The sequence below is a fragment of the Rhineura floridana genome, chromosome 10 (assembly GCF_030035675.1).
Source record: "Rhineura floridana isolate rRhiFlo1 chromosome 10, rRhiFlo1.hap2, whole genome shotgun sequence".
Classification (NCBI taxonomy): domain Eukaryota; kingdom Metazoa; phylum Chordata; class Lepidosauria; order Squamata; family Rhineuridae; genus Rhineura; species Rhineura floridana.
In genome coordinates, this window is record NC_084489.1 from 25401430 (window position 1) to 25422073 (window position 20644).

The 20644-nt window shown below is 42.4% G+C and overlaps 1 protein-coding gene across 8 annotated transcripts in view; it reads left to right on the forward strand.

Moving 5' to 3' along the window:
* TOPAZ1 (testis and ovary specific TOPAZ 1) overlaps positions 1–20644 on the forward strand; it is a 79071-nt gene that overhangs the window by 47011 nt on the left and 11416 nt on the right. For all 8 annotated transcript variants that reach the window (XM_061586338.1, XM_061586340.1, XM_061586341.1 and 5 more), the window contains 5 exons: positions 7540–7632; positions 10036–10142; positions 12260–12326; positions 13703–13877; positions 18858–18958. In XM_061586338.1, the coding sequence (XP_061442322.1) occupies positions 7540–7632; positions 10036–10142; positions 12260–12326; positions 13703–13877; positions 18858–18958 (543 nt within the window). The remainder of the gene's footprint in view (positions 1–7539; positions 7633–10035; positions 10143–12259; positions 12327–13702; positions 13878–18857; positions 18959–20644) is intronic.

Here is a 20644-nt window from a genome sequence, read left to right on the forward strand (position 1 = left end):
GCCTTCCTGCTGCCTCATCCGTCACAGGCTTCTCTCGGCAGTCTCCTTCTTGGGGTTTTTTAGAGCCGCAAGCGCGGCTATCGGCCCCGCGGCTCCCCCTGCGAGACTGTGCTGGGCTACCCTTCCCCCAGTTCGTTACCAGACGGCCGCCATTGCTCCGTCTATCTCCACCATTTTTAGATCATTTTTTCCCACCCTTTTTTTTTCCGGGCGCCATTTTTGTTGGATTCAAATTTCCCACCTTTTTTGTTACCCCTTTATTAACCAACGGATACCTTCCCTGCAAGCTATCTGTATGTGTGTTGTCTGTGTGTTGTAGACAGACTTACACAGGGCTTCCTCACACACAAATTTACTATAACTGTATCATCAAGGCTGGAGTTTTAATACAGTGGCTGCCTTGTACTAAAGTTGAATTATATTCAGTACCATCAAGGCTGGAGCTTTAATATCAGTGGCTGACTTGTACTAAATCTGAATTATATTCAGTATTATCAAGGCTGGAGCTTTAATATCAGTGGCTGACTTGTACTAAATTTGAATTATGTTCAGTATCATCAAGGCTGGAGCTTTAATATCAGTGGCTGACTTGTACTAAATCTGAATTATATTCAGTATTATCAAAGCTGGAGCTTTAATATCAGTGGCTGACTTGTACTAAATCTGAATTATATTCAGTATTATCAAGGCTGGAGCTGACTTGTACTAAATCTGAATTATATTCAGTATTATCAAGGCTGGAGCTTTAATATCAGTGGCTGACTTGTACTAAATTTGAATTATATTCAGTATCATCAAGGCTGGAGCTTTAATATCAGTGGCTGACTTGTACTAAATCTGAATTATATTCAGTACATCCTGCCCCCTCTGTGGCCGTGTACCATGCCTGAAATCCAGCCTACAGCACTAATCTGAACTATATGTTGTACATCCTGCCCCCTCTGTGGCCGTGTACCAAGCCTAAAATATAGCCTATATTATACAGCCTATATTATTCTAACGCTGATACCACAGTGCATCCTGCCCCCTCTGTGGCCGTGCACTTAGCCATCTGCCAGTGTATCCTACACCCTCTGTGGTCGTACACTGTGCCAGTTTGGGTCTTTACATCCTGCCCCCTCTGTGGCCGTGTACTGCACCCAAGTTAATATAAGATGGCAGAACAGCCAGGCATGTCGCAATCAGCCAATATGATGCCAGATCAGCCAGGCATGTCACAAACAGCCCAGCCGCAACACTCTAAGGCGACTAAGCCTAAGCATGTTAAAGCAATGGCTAAGACAAAACATCTTTCAAGCCATAGCAAACCAAAGCGGCCACGCTATGCCTCTGTGCCAACCCCCACCACTACCACAGCAACTCAGGCACACATAACCGATATACTTCATTCCCCTGCTGCTTCCTCTGACGAGGAAGATTTTGCTGGCTTCCACACTCAGCCTTCGCCTAACCAGCCTCCCTCCGTTTTACCGTCCCAAACATCTGCTCCAATAGCCACTCAGGCACAAACATCTACCACAACTGGGCTGCTGCCGTCCCCTGATTTCCTCTTCCAACTTCAAGCCATGCTGGCATTTTTCAACCAAATGCAGTCACCACCACAAGTTCCTGCCATACCCCAACTCAACATGGACCAACGTGCGTGTCATGAAGCTCATCCTTCCTGTTCACCTAACCCCTTTGATGTAGCCAGAGGCAGATGTATTGACGAAGCCTCGTATGCGGAGGAGTCAACCTTCACTGACCACGTTGAAGGAGATGACTGGAGCGATTATTCAGATCATGAGGAGGATACATTGTGTATCGCTTGTTTAATGCTTCAGACTATCAGTCCCTGGCACGCAGGGTAGTTAATACCCTTGGTCTCCAGACTGCGCCTTCAACTTCCTCCACCCCAGCCATCAAAGGGGCCAAGGTTCTCAAATCCCCTGCACCTACTGAACATTACATCCCGGTGCCGGACCTGATTGCCGAATTGGCCTCTGAGGAATGGGCTCACCCATTCCATTCTTGCCGCTTCAAAAACCTGGCTGACAGGTTTTACGCCCTCGCTCCGGACTTTGCCACCAAGTTAGACGTCCCTGGCATAGATGAACCAATCACTCGCCTCGTTTCACATTCTCTCTTGCCCAGGGAAGGGGAATCGCAACTAAAGGACACTACTGAGCGACGAATAGACTTCGTCCTCCGCAAAAATCACGAGGCCACTGCCCTCTCCATGTGTGCCTCCGCTTCGGCCTCCATTTTCTCTAGCGCAGCTATGATGTGGCTGGATGATCTTCTAGAGGACACTAACCCTGATCCTGTCGCCCTCAGAAGGTCACTGGTAAAGTTGCGTAAGACAGCAGCTTTTGTGGCCGATGCCACCTTGGACGCCACTCAATTGGGGGCACGAGCCATGACGGCTCAGATAGTCGCTCGACGGACCCTCTGGCTTCGCCACTGGCAAGCTGATTCAGCAGCCAGAATGAATCTGTCCAGGGCTCCTTGCTACGGATCATTACTCTTCGGCGAGGAAGCTCTAAAGGCAGTGCTGGTTGATTCCAAAGACGCCCACAAACCGGTTCTGGCCACTGTCCAGAACATCGACCACAGGCCTTTCAGGCGATCTCCTTCCTTCCGTACTAACCAGCCTTTTCAAGGAACGCGGCCAGGAGGACGAGGCCACAACTTCAGATCCTATGACCCCAATTCATTCAGGGGCTCCTGGAACCGACGCTTCCAGGGCAGAGACCTACGGCTGGCTTGTCAACTTCGACAAAAGCCATCTCCAACCAACCCAACGCCTACTACATCTAGGGGCAATGTTGGACACTCTGCAGGCAATGGTATTCCTGGCTCCAGATCGCATCACTGCCATCACAAGCATCGCAAGGTCCCTGATGCAACAAACATCAGCAGACGTCATGCTTCTAGCCAGGGTGCTCGGAATGTTCATTTCTACAATCCATATTGTGCCATGGGCTCGAGCCCACACTCGGCATCTTCAATGGACTCTACTGCCCTTTCAATAGGACATTGCCAGCTCCAACCATCGTAAAGTTCGCTTGACCCCCGCGCTGCGCCTATCATTCCGCTGGTGGATGAGGTCCCAACACCTCTCCAAGGGCACGCCGTTCAGAGAACTACACAGAACTGTTGTAACCACAGATGTCAGCCTCATCGGCTGGGGAGCCCACTGCAACTCCCAGTACGTTCAGGGGGTTTGGTCCACCACAGAGCAGACTCAAAGCATCAACTGGCTAGAGCTAAAGGCTGTACATTTAGCTCTACTTCATTTTCAGTCTCTGTTCCCTTTGGACCATGTCCTCATTTGAACGGACGTGTGTAAAATCACATTTGAACAGACAGGGGGGCACCAGGTCTCGTCCTCTGCAGGACCTAGCCTTCCTCATCTTTGTCTGGGCAGAACATCATCTACAATCCCTGAAAGCAGAACATCTCAGAGGGATTTGGAATGTGACAGCAAACTGGCTCAGCAGACAACAGGTTTTTCCGGGGGAATGGAATCTTCACCCAGCCATTTTCCATCGTCTTCAGAGTCGGTTCGGCGAATTCTCAATCGACCTGTTTGCCTCCAGTCGCAATTGCCAGCTTCCCAGGTACTTTGCCCGATACCTGGATTCAACAACGGAAGCAATGGATGCTCTGACAATACCGTGGCCAGACGGTCTCTTGTACGCCTTTCCTCCCATACCATTGTTAGCCAAAACCTTGAGGAAGGCGCGAACCGAGAGGGCACAGCTGGTTCTGATAGCACCATTTTGGCCACGCCGACTGTGGTTCTCAGATCTTCTGGCAATGTCAATGATGGATCCTTGGACACTTCCAGTCAGGCCAGACCTTCTATCCCAGGGTCCAGTATGGCACCAGGACCCTACTTGGCTCAATCTAACAGCGTGGCGTTTGAACGGGGACATTTGAGGTCAGCTGGCCTGTCTGACGCTGTGATTGATATTATTTTGGCCTCGAGAAGACCATCTACCACTCGTATTTATCAACATACTTGGGTGGCTTTCTCCAAGTGGTGCCAGTTCCACCACCACGATCCATCCCAGGCCACCATGCAACAGGTGCTGCAATATCTCCATAGCGGCTTCATGATGGGACTTAGACCCAACACTCTACGTCGACATGCGTCCACTCTGTCGTCCATTCTCTCAGTGTCCTCTCCTGGAGCTCCTATGTCCTCACATCTGTTCATCAAACGTTTTTTGAGGGGAGTCGCCCTACGCTCTCCGGCTGTTGTCCATCGGTTTCCCTCATGGAGTTTGCCGAACGTTCTGCAGGCTTTGCAACGCCCTCCGTTTGAACCCATCAGGACTGTGCCCCTACGTATGCTGTCCTTCAAGGTCTTGTTCCTGATCGCAATCACATCTGCCAGACGCGTTTCGGAGTTGGGCGCATTGTCTTCTGCTCGACACCTCTGCGTCTTCCATAAGGACTCTGTTGTGCTGAAGACTGATCCTTCCTTCCGTCCCAAGGTTGATTCGGTTTTTCATTGCAACCAGGACATTGTTTTGCCTTCCTTTTGCCCGAATCCTACCCATCCTCTCGAGAAGGCTTGGCATTCGTTAGATGTCCGGAGGGCTCTCAAGACCTACCTGTCTAGGACCCAAGAGATTCGACGAACGGAGTCTCTGTTTGTATCCTTTCATCCAAGGTCTATGGAACATAAAGTATCCAATTCTACCTTATCCCGTTGGTTAAGGGCATGTATTACTTTAGCATATGAGTCTCTGAAGCTGTCAGTTCCAGCTAGTATAACGGCTCATTCTACCAGGTCAGCTGCCACTTTGGCTGCTTTTGCCACTAATGCTCCTGTTGCCGATATTTGTAGGGCTGCAGTCTGGTCTACCCCACACTCGTTTATAAGGCATTATAAAATTGATCGCTATGCCTCTGCTGACGCTTCTTTTGGCAGACGAGTGTTGCAACAGGTTCTTAATGACGATTAACACGTGGGTGGTCCCTCCCTGTATGGGCTGCTCTGGTACATCCCGCTGTGATGGCCGGACTCATAGGGAAAATGGACCATTGGTCTCACCTGAAGGGTGATTTTCCTATGAGTACGGACATCACGACCCTCCCAGTTGGAGGATGACTATATATTTTCTAATGTGTTATATATTACTGTTACGCTATTATATTTAAATTTAAGAGTGAAGTCAAGACTTCTAGTTCTGTTATACCGCTATGTTGGAGTCATGTTACTATGCATGGTACTATTGTGTTATTTTCCTCCTGCCAGGCCTGTTGGCCTTGTTCTTGTATTTTTAGATATTTCTCCTTAGACTCGCTGCGAATGAACTGGAGAGTGGGAGGGGCCTGACGCCCCTAGTCTTGACTTCAAAGACATTCTTGCCTTCGCACGATAGGTGGAGCTAATACCCGCTGTGATGTCCGTACTCATAGGAAAATCACCCTTCAGGTGAGACCAATGGTCCATTCTCAGCTTTAGCTTTCCTGACACCATCCCTGCAATTCCGTGATACCTGCCTGTACTCTTCCTTTGTGGCCTGGCCTTCTTGCCACTTCCTGTATGTGTCCTTTTTTTGTTTTCAGGTCATCTCTAAGCTTTTTGTGAAGCCACATTGGCTTCTTCTGCTGTTTCTCCCCTCTTTTCCTTGTTGGAATTGCTTGCCATTGCGCTTTTAGAATTTTCTTTGTTAGAAACTTCCACCCATCTTGGACTCCTTTTCTCATTAGGGTGGCTTGCCATAGAACCGTACGTACAGTTGTTCTGAGTTTATTAAAATCAGCTTTTCTGAAGTCCAGGGTGCGCGTAAGAAGAAAATTGCCAGGTTGTGCATGCTAAAAGATATGCCTTATGGTGCAAATTAATGTGTGGAAAATTAAATTCTCCTCCTAATATTAGCAGTTGCATTCTTTTAAGTGAAAAATTAGAGAATTGTCCAAAATAAATTTCCAAAGTATCCCATTAATCTTTTGAAAATAAGGTTCAGGAATATATATACACACCACATAGCACTATGTTATCCATGACAAGATATTTGCCCATCTTTCCAAATTCCTGGAAATCTGCTATCAACCTATTTAAGTTCATTTAGTCATTTGAGAAATATTTCTCAACTAAAATGCCTAGATATGTTAGGACCTATAGACACCAACAAAATCACCAAATAGAATACAAAGTAGGTGGTTTACAATTGCCCACTAACATTAATTCATATTTTAATCAAATAATTGTATGCTCCTGAAATTCTACCAATATTATTTATTAATTCTAATACACGTGTTTCAGGTCTACTAATAAATAGTAACAAATCATCCGCATACAAAACTAGTTTAAATTCCACAAACAAAACTATAGATCTCCCTATACTGTCTTAATTGTGCATGCCAACTGTTCTAATGAAGATCAAGTATCAATGGAAAAAGAAGGCAGCTCTGTCTGGTAGCTCTCCAAACCAAATAGATCTGAAAGGATTCTGTTTGTCTTTACTTGCAATTTAAGAATCTGATTCACCTTATGAATTCTTGAGGAAATCCATTTTTTCCAAAATATAAATTGCCAATATATTTTGTCAAACACTTTTTTTAGCATCAAGGGAAGTAAGAGCAGCTGGATCTGTTCTTTGACTGTTTAAAGCAACAAAGTTGGTTATCAATCTTAAATGACCAGCTCCTTTTCTATGTTGAATAAAAACCACTTGATCCGAATGTATTACCGTTGCTATCTCTGTCTGCATTCTATTAGTAAAAATCGCTGTTAGTGCCTTAACATCTACATTTATTAACGTAATTGGCCTGTAATTTGCGTAGTTAGCAGCTTTTTCAAAACTCCCTCTGTACACTTGTCTCTAATTTACACTACTCTGCATTGTGACCATTGTCATTTGGCAATAGAAAAGCATAGGTTGCAACTTAACCTTTGCTCTAGTTCAGAAGTCTCCTGACAACATAATGGTTGCTGTCATACAGATGGGATCCCACACTGGAATGGTATTGACTGTATGTGAAAACCAGGTAGGGCTAGGCAAATGTAAGTTTTTTATTTATTTATTTTTATTTGCATTTATAATCTGCCCTTCACCAAATGGTCCCAGGCTGAGTTAAAGAAATACTACAGTTAAACAGATGAAAATAACATTAACCCACAAAACAACATGAAACTACAAAACAGTCTGTGAACAATGCAGGAGGAGAGAAGACAGTCCCTCAACCAAAGGCCTGAGTAGAGAGGTGTGTCTTGGCCAGTTGTCAAAAAGCATGTGGTGGCGCAAGACACACCTCAGCGTGGAAGTAAGTCATCCTGCAACGTGGGGGCTACCACAGAGAATTACTTCCCCTACCATCATCACATGCTGGTCTGATGCTTGAGGTTCCCCAGTACTGCAAAGGCATGGGTTCTCAGTCACTCAGAAGTGGCAGTCATGTTTCAGGAGTAAGCATCAAATCTTTGAAGACCTATAAATGATAGCCAGCTGTTTCATTTCAGATTGAAATTGTATTTTAAGTTTTGTTAATTACATTCAATGTGTTTAGCTCAAATTTTAAGTCATTTGTTTTGTTTAGCCAACTGTAGACATTCTCCTCAAAGTATTTGAACAAGTGGCTTCCATGCAACTGAAAGACGTAGTGTCTGAGTTAATTGACATTTCGTGCAAGGTACGATTTGGATTGTTTGATTCCATCCTAAATGTTAAACATATTTTCTGATCTAGTGATTCTGCTTTCTGCATAAATTTCTGTGCTTCTACTACATGCTGTCATATACTGTGTTCTTTTATATTTGATTTTATGCCATTTCATACTGAAGTGTGTAGGCACAGAGTGCTACTTAAGGCTAAAACCTTTTTAAAAAACTGACTGTGCCCTTTATATGAAAGTTAGAATTTTCAAAAGTAAGAAAAAAAGTTATATGAATATGGAGGAATCCTGAAGGTCTTTTATTTATTGAAAATACATTTTATTATCTACGATCAGTATACGTAGAAATCTCATCAATCCTGCAGATACTATATTAAGCTATTTAACTGTTACATTTTAATACCAACCTTATAATTGAGGCCTCTCAGTGTTTCTTCAGTCCATTATAGCTGGGTGGTTTTTCAGACCATTAAAGTTATGAAAGCCATGAAGGTTTTTCTGTTTCTATAACATCATGGACCTTGTATGTTTGGAAAGGTGCTCACTTGACTACAAGGGAAGAAGAAACAGTTTTTTTGAAATATAATGGGAGCAAGTAGGGTTACAGCTGAATTTTGAACTGTAAATTAGATGATTTGGGGGCAGAATTATTTGAACAGCTTTATAGAATTGTGGGTTGTCCTGTACACTGGCATAATCTAATCGCTTTTGCCAGCTTCTACAGGCCTCTGCAAAGGCTATGGTCTGTAGTATTGGGAAGACTCAATCCTGTTGGTAGCAGCCTTAGACATTTTGTATCTGGAGGAAGAGTAAAAAATGCATTCTGTTACATAACACAGAGATGCTTGTTGGCATCCCAACTAGAATCTGTTGCCTGAAATGGCAGCTGAAATGGTTTTACCATAGGTAATGCAAACTATACTGTTCCTATGAGTCAGTGTAACTGGATTAGGCAAAATTTGGCTGGAAGTTTGGAATTGCTGTTGCCACCAAAATCAATTTATCCATAGAATTCCTCCACCAGCTTTCCCTGATCCAAAGCACAAGTTGTTTAAGCATTTATACAACGCCACCAATCATGCCGCCTGACAAGATCGGCCACACAAGGCCTTCTCTCAGTCCCACCAACCAAAGCAGCTAGGTTGGTGGGCACTAGAGGGAGGGCCTTTTCAGTGGCGGCCCCCACCCTCTGGAACTCCCTCCCACAAGATCTTCGGCACATCTCTTCCCTGAATATGTTCCGCAAGGCCTTAAAGACCTGGCTTTTTCAGCAGGCTTTTGGGACTTCTGGGGAGGCTTAATATTCTCCTGTTTTAAATGCCTCCTATTAAGTATGTTATGTATTATATTATTTCATTGTATTTTGTATTCTATTTTGCCATATTTATTGTATGTACGTCGCCTAGAGTGGCCATCGGCCAGATAGGCGACACATAAATTAAATTTATTATTATTATTATTTATTATACTAGACCAACACCCAAGGTTGGTGACCTTCATGGATATTTTTGGGGGGAGGGGATGTTTTTCCATTTTTATTAATGGCAGGCACTGCTTTTACCCATGGAGGAGCTTTTCTGAAGGGGGGCTGCTCAAGTGTGTGGGGGGGAGAGGGAGGGAGTGTGTGTGTGTTTGTGTGAGAGTGAGTGTGTGTGAGTGAGTGAGATGCATTTGGGCAGAAAGATGTACGTCTGGCTGTGTATATGTGAAGTGTATGAATGTCTCACTTGTATGTGTGTAATGAGTGTGTGTATGTGCTGTGTGTGAGAAAAGAGTGAGTGTGGTGTGGCCACCTTGTATATTTTTTCTGGTATTAAGGAATGCTTCCTGTTATTAGACAGCAACAGCATTGTGTGCATGTGTGTGTGAGAGAGAGAGAAAGCAATATTGTGTGATCTCTGTAATCTGTACCAGCAGGACATAGGTGACATCCCGCAGCAAGCATAAGATTATTTTGGGGAGAGGGAGCAGCAATGACTGTACTCTCTAATTTTGTGTTATGGCCTCCCCAGAAGCCATGTTGTGCTATGCCATCCCCCTGTGGCAGTCATTTTGTGACTGGCATCCACAACAGTTTTTCAAAATTAGAAATGTGCCTACTGGTCCAAAAAGGTTGGTGACCCCTTTTTGCTGTCAAGGACTGCTGTAATCTGTTGGGGCGGGCAAATACTGACTGTGAATGAAGTCAGAGCACAAATTGGGTGGGACTGTCCACCCCTTTTTCTCTTTCTGCTGGGGGAATGACTGATAATTCTTGCCAGAGGTCAGAACTGATTGCTTGCAGAGGACTTTTGAAATCAGTATACGTAGACGCATTACCTAAATATGCTTATTGTGTCACTGGTACAGAAATGGTACACATCTAATGGTGTAGAAAGTTTATAGGAATATTCAGGTTTTGGGGTTTTTTTCTGACCATAGCTTCTTGATGCTGGAATGGTTCTCGAATATGAGCATGTTAACTATATCACCAAGTTCCTAAACCAACTACAAGTTTCCAGTAAAGAGAGAACTGTCTTGATATCCAGGTATGCACTTTTCTGTGTTACAGCTAAAAGATACATTTTCTCAACTTCTGGTGCCATAAAATGTCAGTCTACATATTTTATAAATTATTTCTCAATCTCAACAAGATGAGATTCAACTATGTATTAGTTTGTTATTTGTATTAGATTATATGTTTTCATAATAAATACCTTAGTTAATGAAATACATGTGTTCCTGGACATTACTTCTTTAAAAGAAACTTTCCTACCAGAAACAGGAATAACATGGAAAGAGTAGGGATAGGGACCACAAAAAGGAGCAGTTCAACGTATTTCAGCAAACTTTTTATTCAAAACTAACAACACGCATGTCAGAAATGAAACAACCAGGTCAGGTAAGACTGGCGTACAGACGAAGGCTTCTTCGAAAATGCATCAGGGATGCCTGCCTTGCCTTTTTTCTTTTATTATGTAGCATCTTTCTATAGCAATCTAAAGCTTTGAGCATAGTCCTCTCCATACACTCGAGCAGGTAGGCAAGGGGCAGCCGCCGCCACCACTCTGTGCATGCGCTCTCTCTGCCATCCTCTGCTATACTCAAGCAGATGTGTCTGAAGTAAACCATGCTTCTAGGGCACCGAAGCAATACTTACTGTGGAGGTGCTTGTGCCACCTGCAAAGAGCACCATTCCAGCCATGTGTGAGAGAGCTGTCTGCAGCAGCCGCAATCCAATAGACAAGGAGCCACATTCTGACTCTGTCACCCAAAAAAGACTTTGTTAAAAGGAGTTTTTTTCCTGGAGGACTTGTTAACTGAGGTATTACTGTATGCTGTTTTACTTTACTGACTTTATTTTTTTATTTTGGAAGCTCCCATTGGGGGCTCAGTTAAGTCATGTTTACGATATACAGTTAAAAAGAAATAAGATTTGGCAGTATCATTTTCAAATGAGTGCATACAATGTGATAATGGTCTCTCATTACTGAGTTTTTAGGCCTGATTCAGCCATAAAAATCCTGTTCTAATAATCAGTGGTTTATTAGATTAAAAAACAAGCATTTTGCCTTATATGCTCCTTTGTCCTTTCTCTCATGTTCCTTAATTAGGCAGGGTTTTGTTAAACTATAATTTCCCATTACATCCAAACCTGGAAACTGGTTTAATCTTGAGACTACAAACTAGGATAGAAGCCAGGATCAGATCATGGTTAAACCAGTTTCCCAGTTTGAATGCAATGATAACCTATGGTTTAATCAACTCTGGAAGTCTTAACCATGGTCATTACATCTAAGCTGGGTCTTAAATTCTCTGTTGGAGCCTGTGGTTAGAGAAAAGCAGGACTTGGAGCAAAACCCAACCAAGTAACTGATGAGCTACACAGATGCATGTTCCACTGAGAATCTATAGGAATTGCAGCACTTCGTGAGAAATAGATTTGCAAGATGTAGATATATAAGGCACCTGGAAAAAAACAGGACGCTTTCTTCCATATTCAAACTGAATGCTCTGTCACCAAGCTGTGGCTTCTCCCCCATCCATCTGGAGCATCTCTGTAATTCCAACCCAACATCTATTCTCTAAGAGACCTAAGGAATTTCTCCTTGGGGGCCATCTATTTAGAGGTCTGGTTTGCTGTATCTTGTAAATGTATATCCCATCCAACTAATTAATTGCCAAAGCATGATATTTACACCTTCCCCACCCCCTCCTAGGAGCTTCTTTGCACTGGATCTTGCTTACCACAATCCCCAGTAAGAGTACAGGCACTCTTGTAGGGACAAAATTGGAGGACACAAGTTGGAGAATAGGAGATGCTGTTACCATTGTAATCTACGTTGTCGATATCTTTTACCAGTTTCTTCCCCTGTCAATTTTTAAAATATTATGATAGCAGAAAATTGTGTCCTCAAATCCTCTGCAATAATAGGGCACATCCAGCTGCACACTTTTGTTGTGTGCTGCAGCTGCTTCCCTTGACCTTTCTGCACTACTCATGCATGCTAGGAAAAAACAAAGATGGGGTCATATTTTGATTATAATGTTGTGGGAGAGTTTAGGGGGAGGAATATATAATGTTTCAGAATTTCAATATTTTTAATGTTAAACCCAATTTTAAGCTTTTTCCAAAGTAGATAACTATATATATTTTGTTCATAAGATTTCAGGCAAGACATTTCCATAAGGCCAGCCTTTGTGACTTGGATTCAGCAATAGCAGAATTTCAGGTACAGTACATACTTCTTATTTTGAAAACAGACTTGAGAGAATACTTAACATCTAAATGCTTATCAAATCATATGGAAGTAAGATCTGTTGGATTCAGTAGGCCTTATTCCTAAATATAACTTAGGAATTGGGGTGCTCAATATTTAAATGGCATACTGGCTCTTGGTGGTTCAGTGTCTGTACAAATATGGAGGGAAATAATACTTTTCTTTCTCAAGGTAGTTGTAAATTAAATGGGGGGGGGGACCTTCCAAGCAGTTTTTAGCTTTTCAGGTTTCTAAATGTGACTTCATCATCCTTCTCATGATTCACATTGAAGAATTTGTTAAGTGTTCTGAATGCTGTGTGCTCTTGCCAGCATTCATGAGTAAGGGGCAGAATAGGTTTAGTTTCATGAGCAAGATAGTAGGAATCGGGTTCAGTGTGCATAAGAAGTCAACATAGCCATCAGTACTCTCAACTACCTCTTTTACTATTGATGTGAATTGCTTGTAAATTAATTGTTTAATTCATCATAGCTACCAGTTCACTTGACCTCTACACCATCATCCTATGATCTCAAATACACACAACTTCTTGTTTTGACAACCATAACTGCTTCTTGGAAAGGTTGACGTTTTTGTAAAATCGGCCTGCCAGATGTCTCTAGTGCCTTGGTGACTTTATGACACTGCATATTGTTCATCCTCTTGTTTGTTGGCATAGAAGATCAGCTGGAGATTTTGGTTACAAAATCAAGAAGATTCTGCTCTGGTAGTTGCTTTGAGAGTACCCAATCTGAAGGTATAAGGCTTGCACCTGACTTCTCAACATGATGAAGACTTGCATCTCTGACAGCTTTTTGCTGTGGATAAAAGCTCTGTGTGCATGCAGGCATGCACGGTTTTCTGTGGAAAACTCACTGAAGGGAAACAAGTAAAACAGCCTCTCCTGAGGCAGATGGCCAACTTCATGGCTGCATTTTGTATGCATTTAAAAAACAAAACAGAAACCCAGTCATCTTTGTATTCAGTGTCTTTGTTTCCCCTGTTTGTTAAGTAGCAAATAGTTTCTGTATTTTGTCCAAGGCAGTGCATTTTAGATACTTTTCTTTATATTTTCCTATTTCAAAATTGGATTGCATTTTACAGGAACAGAATTATTAAAACTCTTTGTACAGTAACTATTTTGAATCTTTTTCATGTATAATATTGTTAAAGGTCTCAAAGTTTACTGGTTTCCCAGTGGCCCAGTAGCAAACAAAGCCCAAGTTACTGAAGTGGGATCATGCTGCTAACTTAAAACAAAAACTTTAACTGCTTTTTATGTTTATCACATTTGTGTTTGTATTATATTTGTGAATAATTCAATTTACTTTTTATTACTTTTTGAACAGCATTGTAAAGAAAAAGATGACTGGTTCAAATTAGGAACTTTATACATTAATGTGAGAAATGGGTGTGAAAATGTTGGTGACCTTGAAAAGTATTCACTGTGCATTGCTAGCATCCTAACCAGTTCAGTGGCAGAAGAGAGACCCGGCATTCCTTTTTGTGAATTTGCAGCTGCAGGTAAAATTTTCAGAATATTGTCTATTATTCTTGAGGGGTGTTCGCTAAAATGTCAACTCCCAAGTACTCTTTCAAGTGCACCACCACCACAAGTATTTCAGGCAGGTAAACCATCCCAGTGAGATTTGGGGACAGGATACAAGCAGGAGAGAACTTTTAAAAAAGGACCCACAGAATGATAGAATCATAGAATTGTAGAATTTGAAGGGGCCTATAAGGCCATCAAGTCCAACCCCCTGCTAAATGTAGGGATCCAAGTTAAAGCATACCCGACAGGTGGCTGTCCAGCTGCCTCTTGAATACCTCCAGTGTTGGAGAGCCCACCATTTCCCTAGGTAATTGGTTCCATTGTTGTACATTGTTGTATTGCTCTAACAGGTAGGAAGTTTTTCCTGATGTTCAGTCGAAATCTGACTTCCTGTAACTTAAGCCTATTGTTCTGTGTCCTGCACACTGGGATGATTGAGAGGAGATCCTGGCCCTCTGTGTGACAACCTTTGAAGTACTATCATATCTCCCCTCAGTCTTCCCTTCTCAAGGCTAAGCATGCCCAGTTCTTTCAGTTTATCCTCATAAGGCTTTGTTTCCAGTCCCGTAATCATCCTTGTTGCTCTCTTCTGAAACTTTTCCAGTTCGTCTGCACCCTTCTTAAAGTGCAGTGTCCAGAACTGGACACAGTACTCAAGATAAAGCTAGCCAGTGCTGAATAGAGGTGAACTTATACTTCATGCTATTTGAAAACTATACTTCTGTTAATGCAGCCTAAAATAGTATTTGCCTTTTTTGCAACCACATCACACTGTTGGCTCATATTCAGCTTGTGATCAACAACAATTCCAAGATCCTTCTCACATGTAGTATGAGCCAAGTAGCTTCCATCTTATAACTGTGCACTTGGTTTATTTTTCCTAGGTGTAGAACTCTGCACTTATCCCTGTTAAAATTCATTCCATTGTTTTCAGTCCAGTGTTCCAGCCTATCAAGATCATTTTGAATTTTGTTTCTGTCCTTCAGGGTATTGACTATCCCCCTAACTTTGTATCATCTGCAAATTTGATAAGCATTCCCTGCCCTCTTCATCCATGTCATTAATAAAAATGTTGAAGAGCACTGGGTTCAGGACTGAGCCCTATGGTACCCTGCTTGTTACCTTCCCTCAGCTTGAGAAGGAACCATTGATAAGCACTCTTTGAGTATGTTTCTGTAGCCAACTGTGAATCCACCTGATAATAGTTCCATCCAGTTATCAGGTGGATCCCCAGTTCCTCTAACATATAAGACATATGTCTGCTTTGTTTTCCCATTCCTGGTCTGTTTGGGCTTTGTCCTTGGGTATGGAAACACTTGCTGTAGTGTGAAAAGGAGTTAACCCATTACCCATATATTTTTATTTTCTGATAGGGTGTTTCCAGCCAAGGGAAACATGCACACACACACAGAGTCATGGCCAGCTGGGAAAAGCCAGCACTGCACCATCTAATGCCCTCAAATGGGATACTGTGAACAGATGGTACAGTCTGGCTCCAAACAAATAAAGTTTCATGGTATATAAGCTGTTGTTGGCAAAATACTTATTACTCACCACGGCAAATGTGAAAGGAATACGTGACAGTCTGTAGCCATCAATAGGGTTGGGGCAAATTCAGAAGTGCAGGGTCCCTTCGTGATAGTCATGCCATGCCTCCTCACAGTCATGCTTCCTCGCTTGCTTGCTCTCTATCGACATTGCCACACTCCCCAGTCCTTCCCCTGGACACTTTCTACCATAATAATAATAATAATAATAATAGCAGACATCCTTAGGAGCCAGTCAGCATGAAAAGGGAGTATTAGTTACTGAGAAGAGTCTTCCCAGTGACTGATTCACCTCATTTCACTCTGATTGGCTCAAATCAGCAGGAAAGGACAAGGAAGCGTGTTAGAAGATTCTTCTCTGTGGCTAAGACACTTCTCTTTTATGCTGATTGGCTCATGGGACTCTGGCGACAAAGTGTCCTGGCTGGACCCTGCTCCCAATAAAGTAAGGGGTCTAAGACTCCCGAAACCCTGGACGACTACACCCCTGATTACCATGGATGCTAACTAGGGATAAAAGTATCTGTCAATTTTGGTGCTTTCAAGTTCTCATTTTTCCAATCTTAAATTAATTTCTTCATATTTCTGCAGCAATTTGCAATTTAAATTCTCATGAAAATTCTTGAACATTCTAGTAAGAATTTCTCCCAATAAACACATTTTTGTATGCAATTTTGACTAATGTACACTTTTTTGCAAGCGATTTCTCATCATATAATGCATTTATGTTACTTTCACTCATACATTCAGTTTAATGCACTTTCCCCTTACACGTGCATTTTTGTAAACTTTGTTTTGTATTGCAAAATTTGAATGTGCGAATTTCCAAGGATGCCTGTGTCTTCATTCTCATATTGCTTCAGAAAGTGTGAACTTGATAAATTTGGCTTGAAATGTGAACTGAATCTAATTTCTCTCCATCCCTAGCACCAGCTCACTGGACAAATTGGACATAAAGTCAAACTGAAACTTTGCATTGTGTGCACTAGCTATGAAAAGCTTGGGGCTCGTGCACTCTTTTTGCGTGGAAGAAGAAGAAATAAAAACCTCCCACTCTTGACTTTAAACTGGCCGTGGTTTACTGTTACGGCTAAACTTTGTTATCACTGCTTAAACTCCAGTTAATTCAAACAAGCCAGAGTCTTATGATCAAGAGCAGGGACGGAAAACCTTTTTCAGCCCAAGTGCCACATTTCCTTCTGGGCATCCTTTAGAGGCCCACAAGCCAGTGATTGGTAGATCCAGAGTAAAAAGTGGGCGGAGCAACAGATGTCTTCCTTTGTACAGTAGGCTAATTTCTGCACAAACACACCCACCCCTCTGTGTCCCCAATCCAGACATGTATGAGGCATTGTCAGACTTCCAGGGCACAAACCAACCAGACAAAAACACTCAGGGTGCAAAGCAGGGCCAGTGAGTGGATAGGGAATGTTCCAAGGGCCAGATCACATTATGTCTGAACTAACTTACTGTCTCCATACTGTTGATGTTGGTTTCTTGGCCCTGAAAATGGTCATATTATTGTAAAGACACCACTCTGAAGAGCCAAAAACCTTATATTTGATCACTCTTCATAACAAAGTTAAAGTACAAACCTCGGCATATTTCCTCATAAGTCCCACTATGTCCAGTGGGACCTGCTTTGTAGTAAGCATGTCCAGCTATGTTTCTTGTATGTTTAAAAAGCTATTTGCATAAAATAATGCAGATTATTCCACAGAACTAATGTCACATTGACCCTATGGAAGTGGGTAATCTTGTAACTAGCTCTCCCATACAATGCTATTCTAATGTCCCCCATGTCAAGAGTCAAACTGTGTTAAAGCCAAACCACCACCTTGACTTCACTGGCTTTGCAAAGTTTGCAAAAGAATCCCAAGCTTAAAAGATATAGTCACATGAACAAAGCACTTGAAATTCATTCAGTGAGGTTTTGGACAAGTCCAATACTGAGTACAGACTAGCATCACCTCTAGGCAGAAATTTTGTTTAGCCTTCTAGGTCAGGGGTCACCAACCTTTTTGGACCAGAGGGCACATTCTAGATTTTGAGAGTGTTGGGGGCACCAGTTGCAAAATGACTGCCATGGGGTTGTGGCATAACACAAAATGGCTGCCATAGGGGTGGAGCATAACACAAAATTAGAGAGTAGCCATCGTGAAAATTTTCCCATAATCGTATTTCCATACTAGAAAAGGCTTGACCTGTTGAATTTCTGCCTGCCATATAGCTGTTAACCCTGTTTTTCCCTAATGCCAACCGTAAACCAAGGCCTAGGCTGCCATCCTGTACCAGCTTACCTGGAAGTAAGTCCCATTAAACACAGAGACTTACTATTAAGTAGACATGTATGCCATTGTACTGTAAGTTAATTATAAGTGATTTCTTAATGAGTCCCTGGTCTTTCACTCCTGCAAAGCAGGAGACTTGTCTAAGCCTCTTTGCGAAGTTTTCACATTTGCCTTTTTGAGAGAGAGGGATTCTCTTAACATTCACCCACACTCACTGTATAGTAGTATTTGCAGAAAATAACTTCTAGGCACTACCTGATCTCAGGCGAGCCCTGTACAGGACAGACACAGGAAAAGTGCACTAAAAGGGAGGGCAAAACAGCAGTGCTTTAGAGCCATAGGGATTCAAACAAACAACTTCACATGTCTGATTTAACTCATTGGCTAAAAAAACTGACAGGAGCAACCAGGCTGACTCATTCCACAGAAATCGCTTAGAAGGATACAGGAATACCTCGCATTAACGTACTCAATGGGACCAGAGCAAGTACGTAAACCGAAAATGTCCTTAAAGTGAAGCACTACCTTTTAAAACTTTTTTTTTACCTCTCCTTCATGCGGAGCCTCAAAGCCCCGCACTAAAGCCTCTGCTGCTGCGCTGCCGCGCCTCCGAGCTGATCGCAATCGCGCCTCCCAGCTGATTTGCGGTGGCACGATCGCGTATGTTTCCACCCACACACACTGTTAAGTGTCCGTAAGTGTGAAGCAAGCGTACGTAAACGGGAGCATGGTGGAGTATAGAGTATGTCCGTATAGCAGGATATTCCTGTACTTACATGTTTTGCTCCATAGCTTTGCTTCTAGGAGGGCAAGAGACTTAATGATATTAAAAAATGACACCTTATATTCTGGGCTGCCTGCTGGGGACACAATTAAAGGCTTTTGTGGACCCATGGTGCCCTCAGGCAACACGTGGTGATCCCTGCTCTAGATGTTGCTTTGAATATTCTGTGTGATATATATATTTTTCTCATATGAGGGCTTGTTGCAGGCAACATCTCAAATGCAGGTAATTTGTTTTTATAAGCAAATTCATTATATTGATTTTGTTCCATTTAAAAAAACATTTCAAGAAGTCTAAAGCCACAGTTGCTAATATATTTTTCTTTTTTAGTTAAGGCTGATGCATGTCACAATGAGACAGACACAACTTTATTGGGAAGGATTGGTATTGACATTATGTTTTCATATTACAAAATGCAGCAGTGGTCAAAGGTACTTTGATTAATTATGTTATGCTAGTTTGCTTGTTAAGATGCTCCGTGGCGCAGAGTGGTAAGCGGCGGTAACGCAGCCGAAGCTCTGCTCACGGCTGGAGTTCGATTCCAACAAAAGGAGGAAGTCGAATCTCTGGTAAAAGGGGTCGAGGTCCACTCAACCTTCCATCCATCCGTGGTCGGTAAAATGAGTACCCGGTGTATGCTGGGGGATAAAGAAAGGCCGGGGAAGGAACTGGCAATCCCACCCCATATATACCATCTGCCTAGTAAACGTCGCAAGACGTCACCCTAAGAGTCGGAAACGACTCGCACTATAAGTGCGGGGACACCTTTACCTTTACCTTTTAGTTTGCTTGTTACTAGACCTATCTGTGTTTAATCACATTACATGAACGTGCAAGTTACACATGTGACCTTTGCATGGTTTTGGGGATCTTTAATCAATCGATATTGTTGCATACTGTGTGTGGGGGGGAATTTCATTGTTTCTTCACTCATGTTAATTACTAATAATTTCATTGATAACTTCCAGACTCCTAAGATTATTCTGGTATGCTTTCGCCAACTTTGAATCGCCACAATAAAATTAGATGAATGTCCTCGGCAAATTTCTGACTTTTATTGGCAATTAAAACTTAAGAAGGGAAACAGAACGAAAAAATCTTTTTTATTGAAACCAAAACATTCCAGAAATCATAAGCTTTTAGGACAATATAATCAGGGTAAAAAAATTAAAGTCCAATCAAAATCCAAAGTAGGAGCTTACTACTCCTACTTAAATCAATGGGATTTTAAAGGTGCTTAGCTTTGGCTGGTCATCCCCCAAATACAGTGCCTTACAAAGTAATCAAACCCCTGACCAATGCTGTTACATTGCTGAATTACAAATGGTACATTGTGATTTCATTCTGTATGATATTTTATTTTGAAACACTGAAACTCAAAATCATTGTAAGGTGACATTGGTTTTATGTTGGGAAATGTTTGTAAGAAACATAAAAGACTGAAACATGTTGCTTGCATTAAGTATTCAACCCCTGTGCTTTGAAAGCTCTCAGTGTATACAGATGAAAGAAATTGCCCTATCGAGGACACAATTACCTTACCATTAAAGTTGCTGTCACATTGTCAGGATAAAAACCCCACTGTTAAAGGATGATTGGTAGGCTGTGGATCTGAAGGAAAATGAAGACCAAAGAGTATTCTACAGAAGTGAAAGATAATGTAACACAAATGCCTAGATTAGGAAAAGGGTACAAAATAATATCCAAGTGTTTGGATATCCAAGTGTTTGGATATCCCAGTGAGCACAGTTGGATCAATAATCAAGAAGTGGAAGCTCCATCACACCACCCAGGCACTGCCAAGAAAAGGCCGTCCCTCAAAACTCAGTGCTCAAACAAGGAGGAGACTTGTAAGAGAAGCCACAGAGAGGCCAACCATCACTTTGAAGGAGCTACAGAGTTCAGTGGCTGGGAGTGGAGTAATGGTGCACCAGTCAGCCATATCAAGAGGTCTGCATAACATTGGCCTGTATGGGAGGGTGGCAAAAAAGAAGCCGTTACTCCAAAAGTACCATCTGAAGGCGCGTCTGGAGTTTGCCAGAAAGCATGAGAGTGCCCCACCTGCAATGTGGGAAAAGGTTTTGTGATCAGATGAGACTAAGATAGATCTTTTTGGC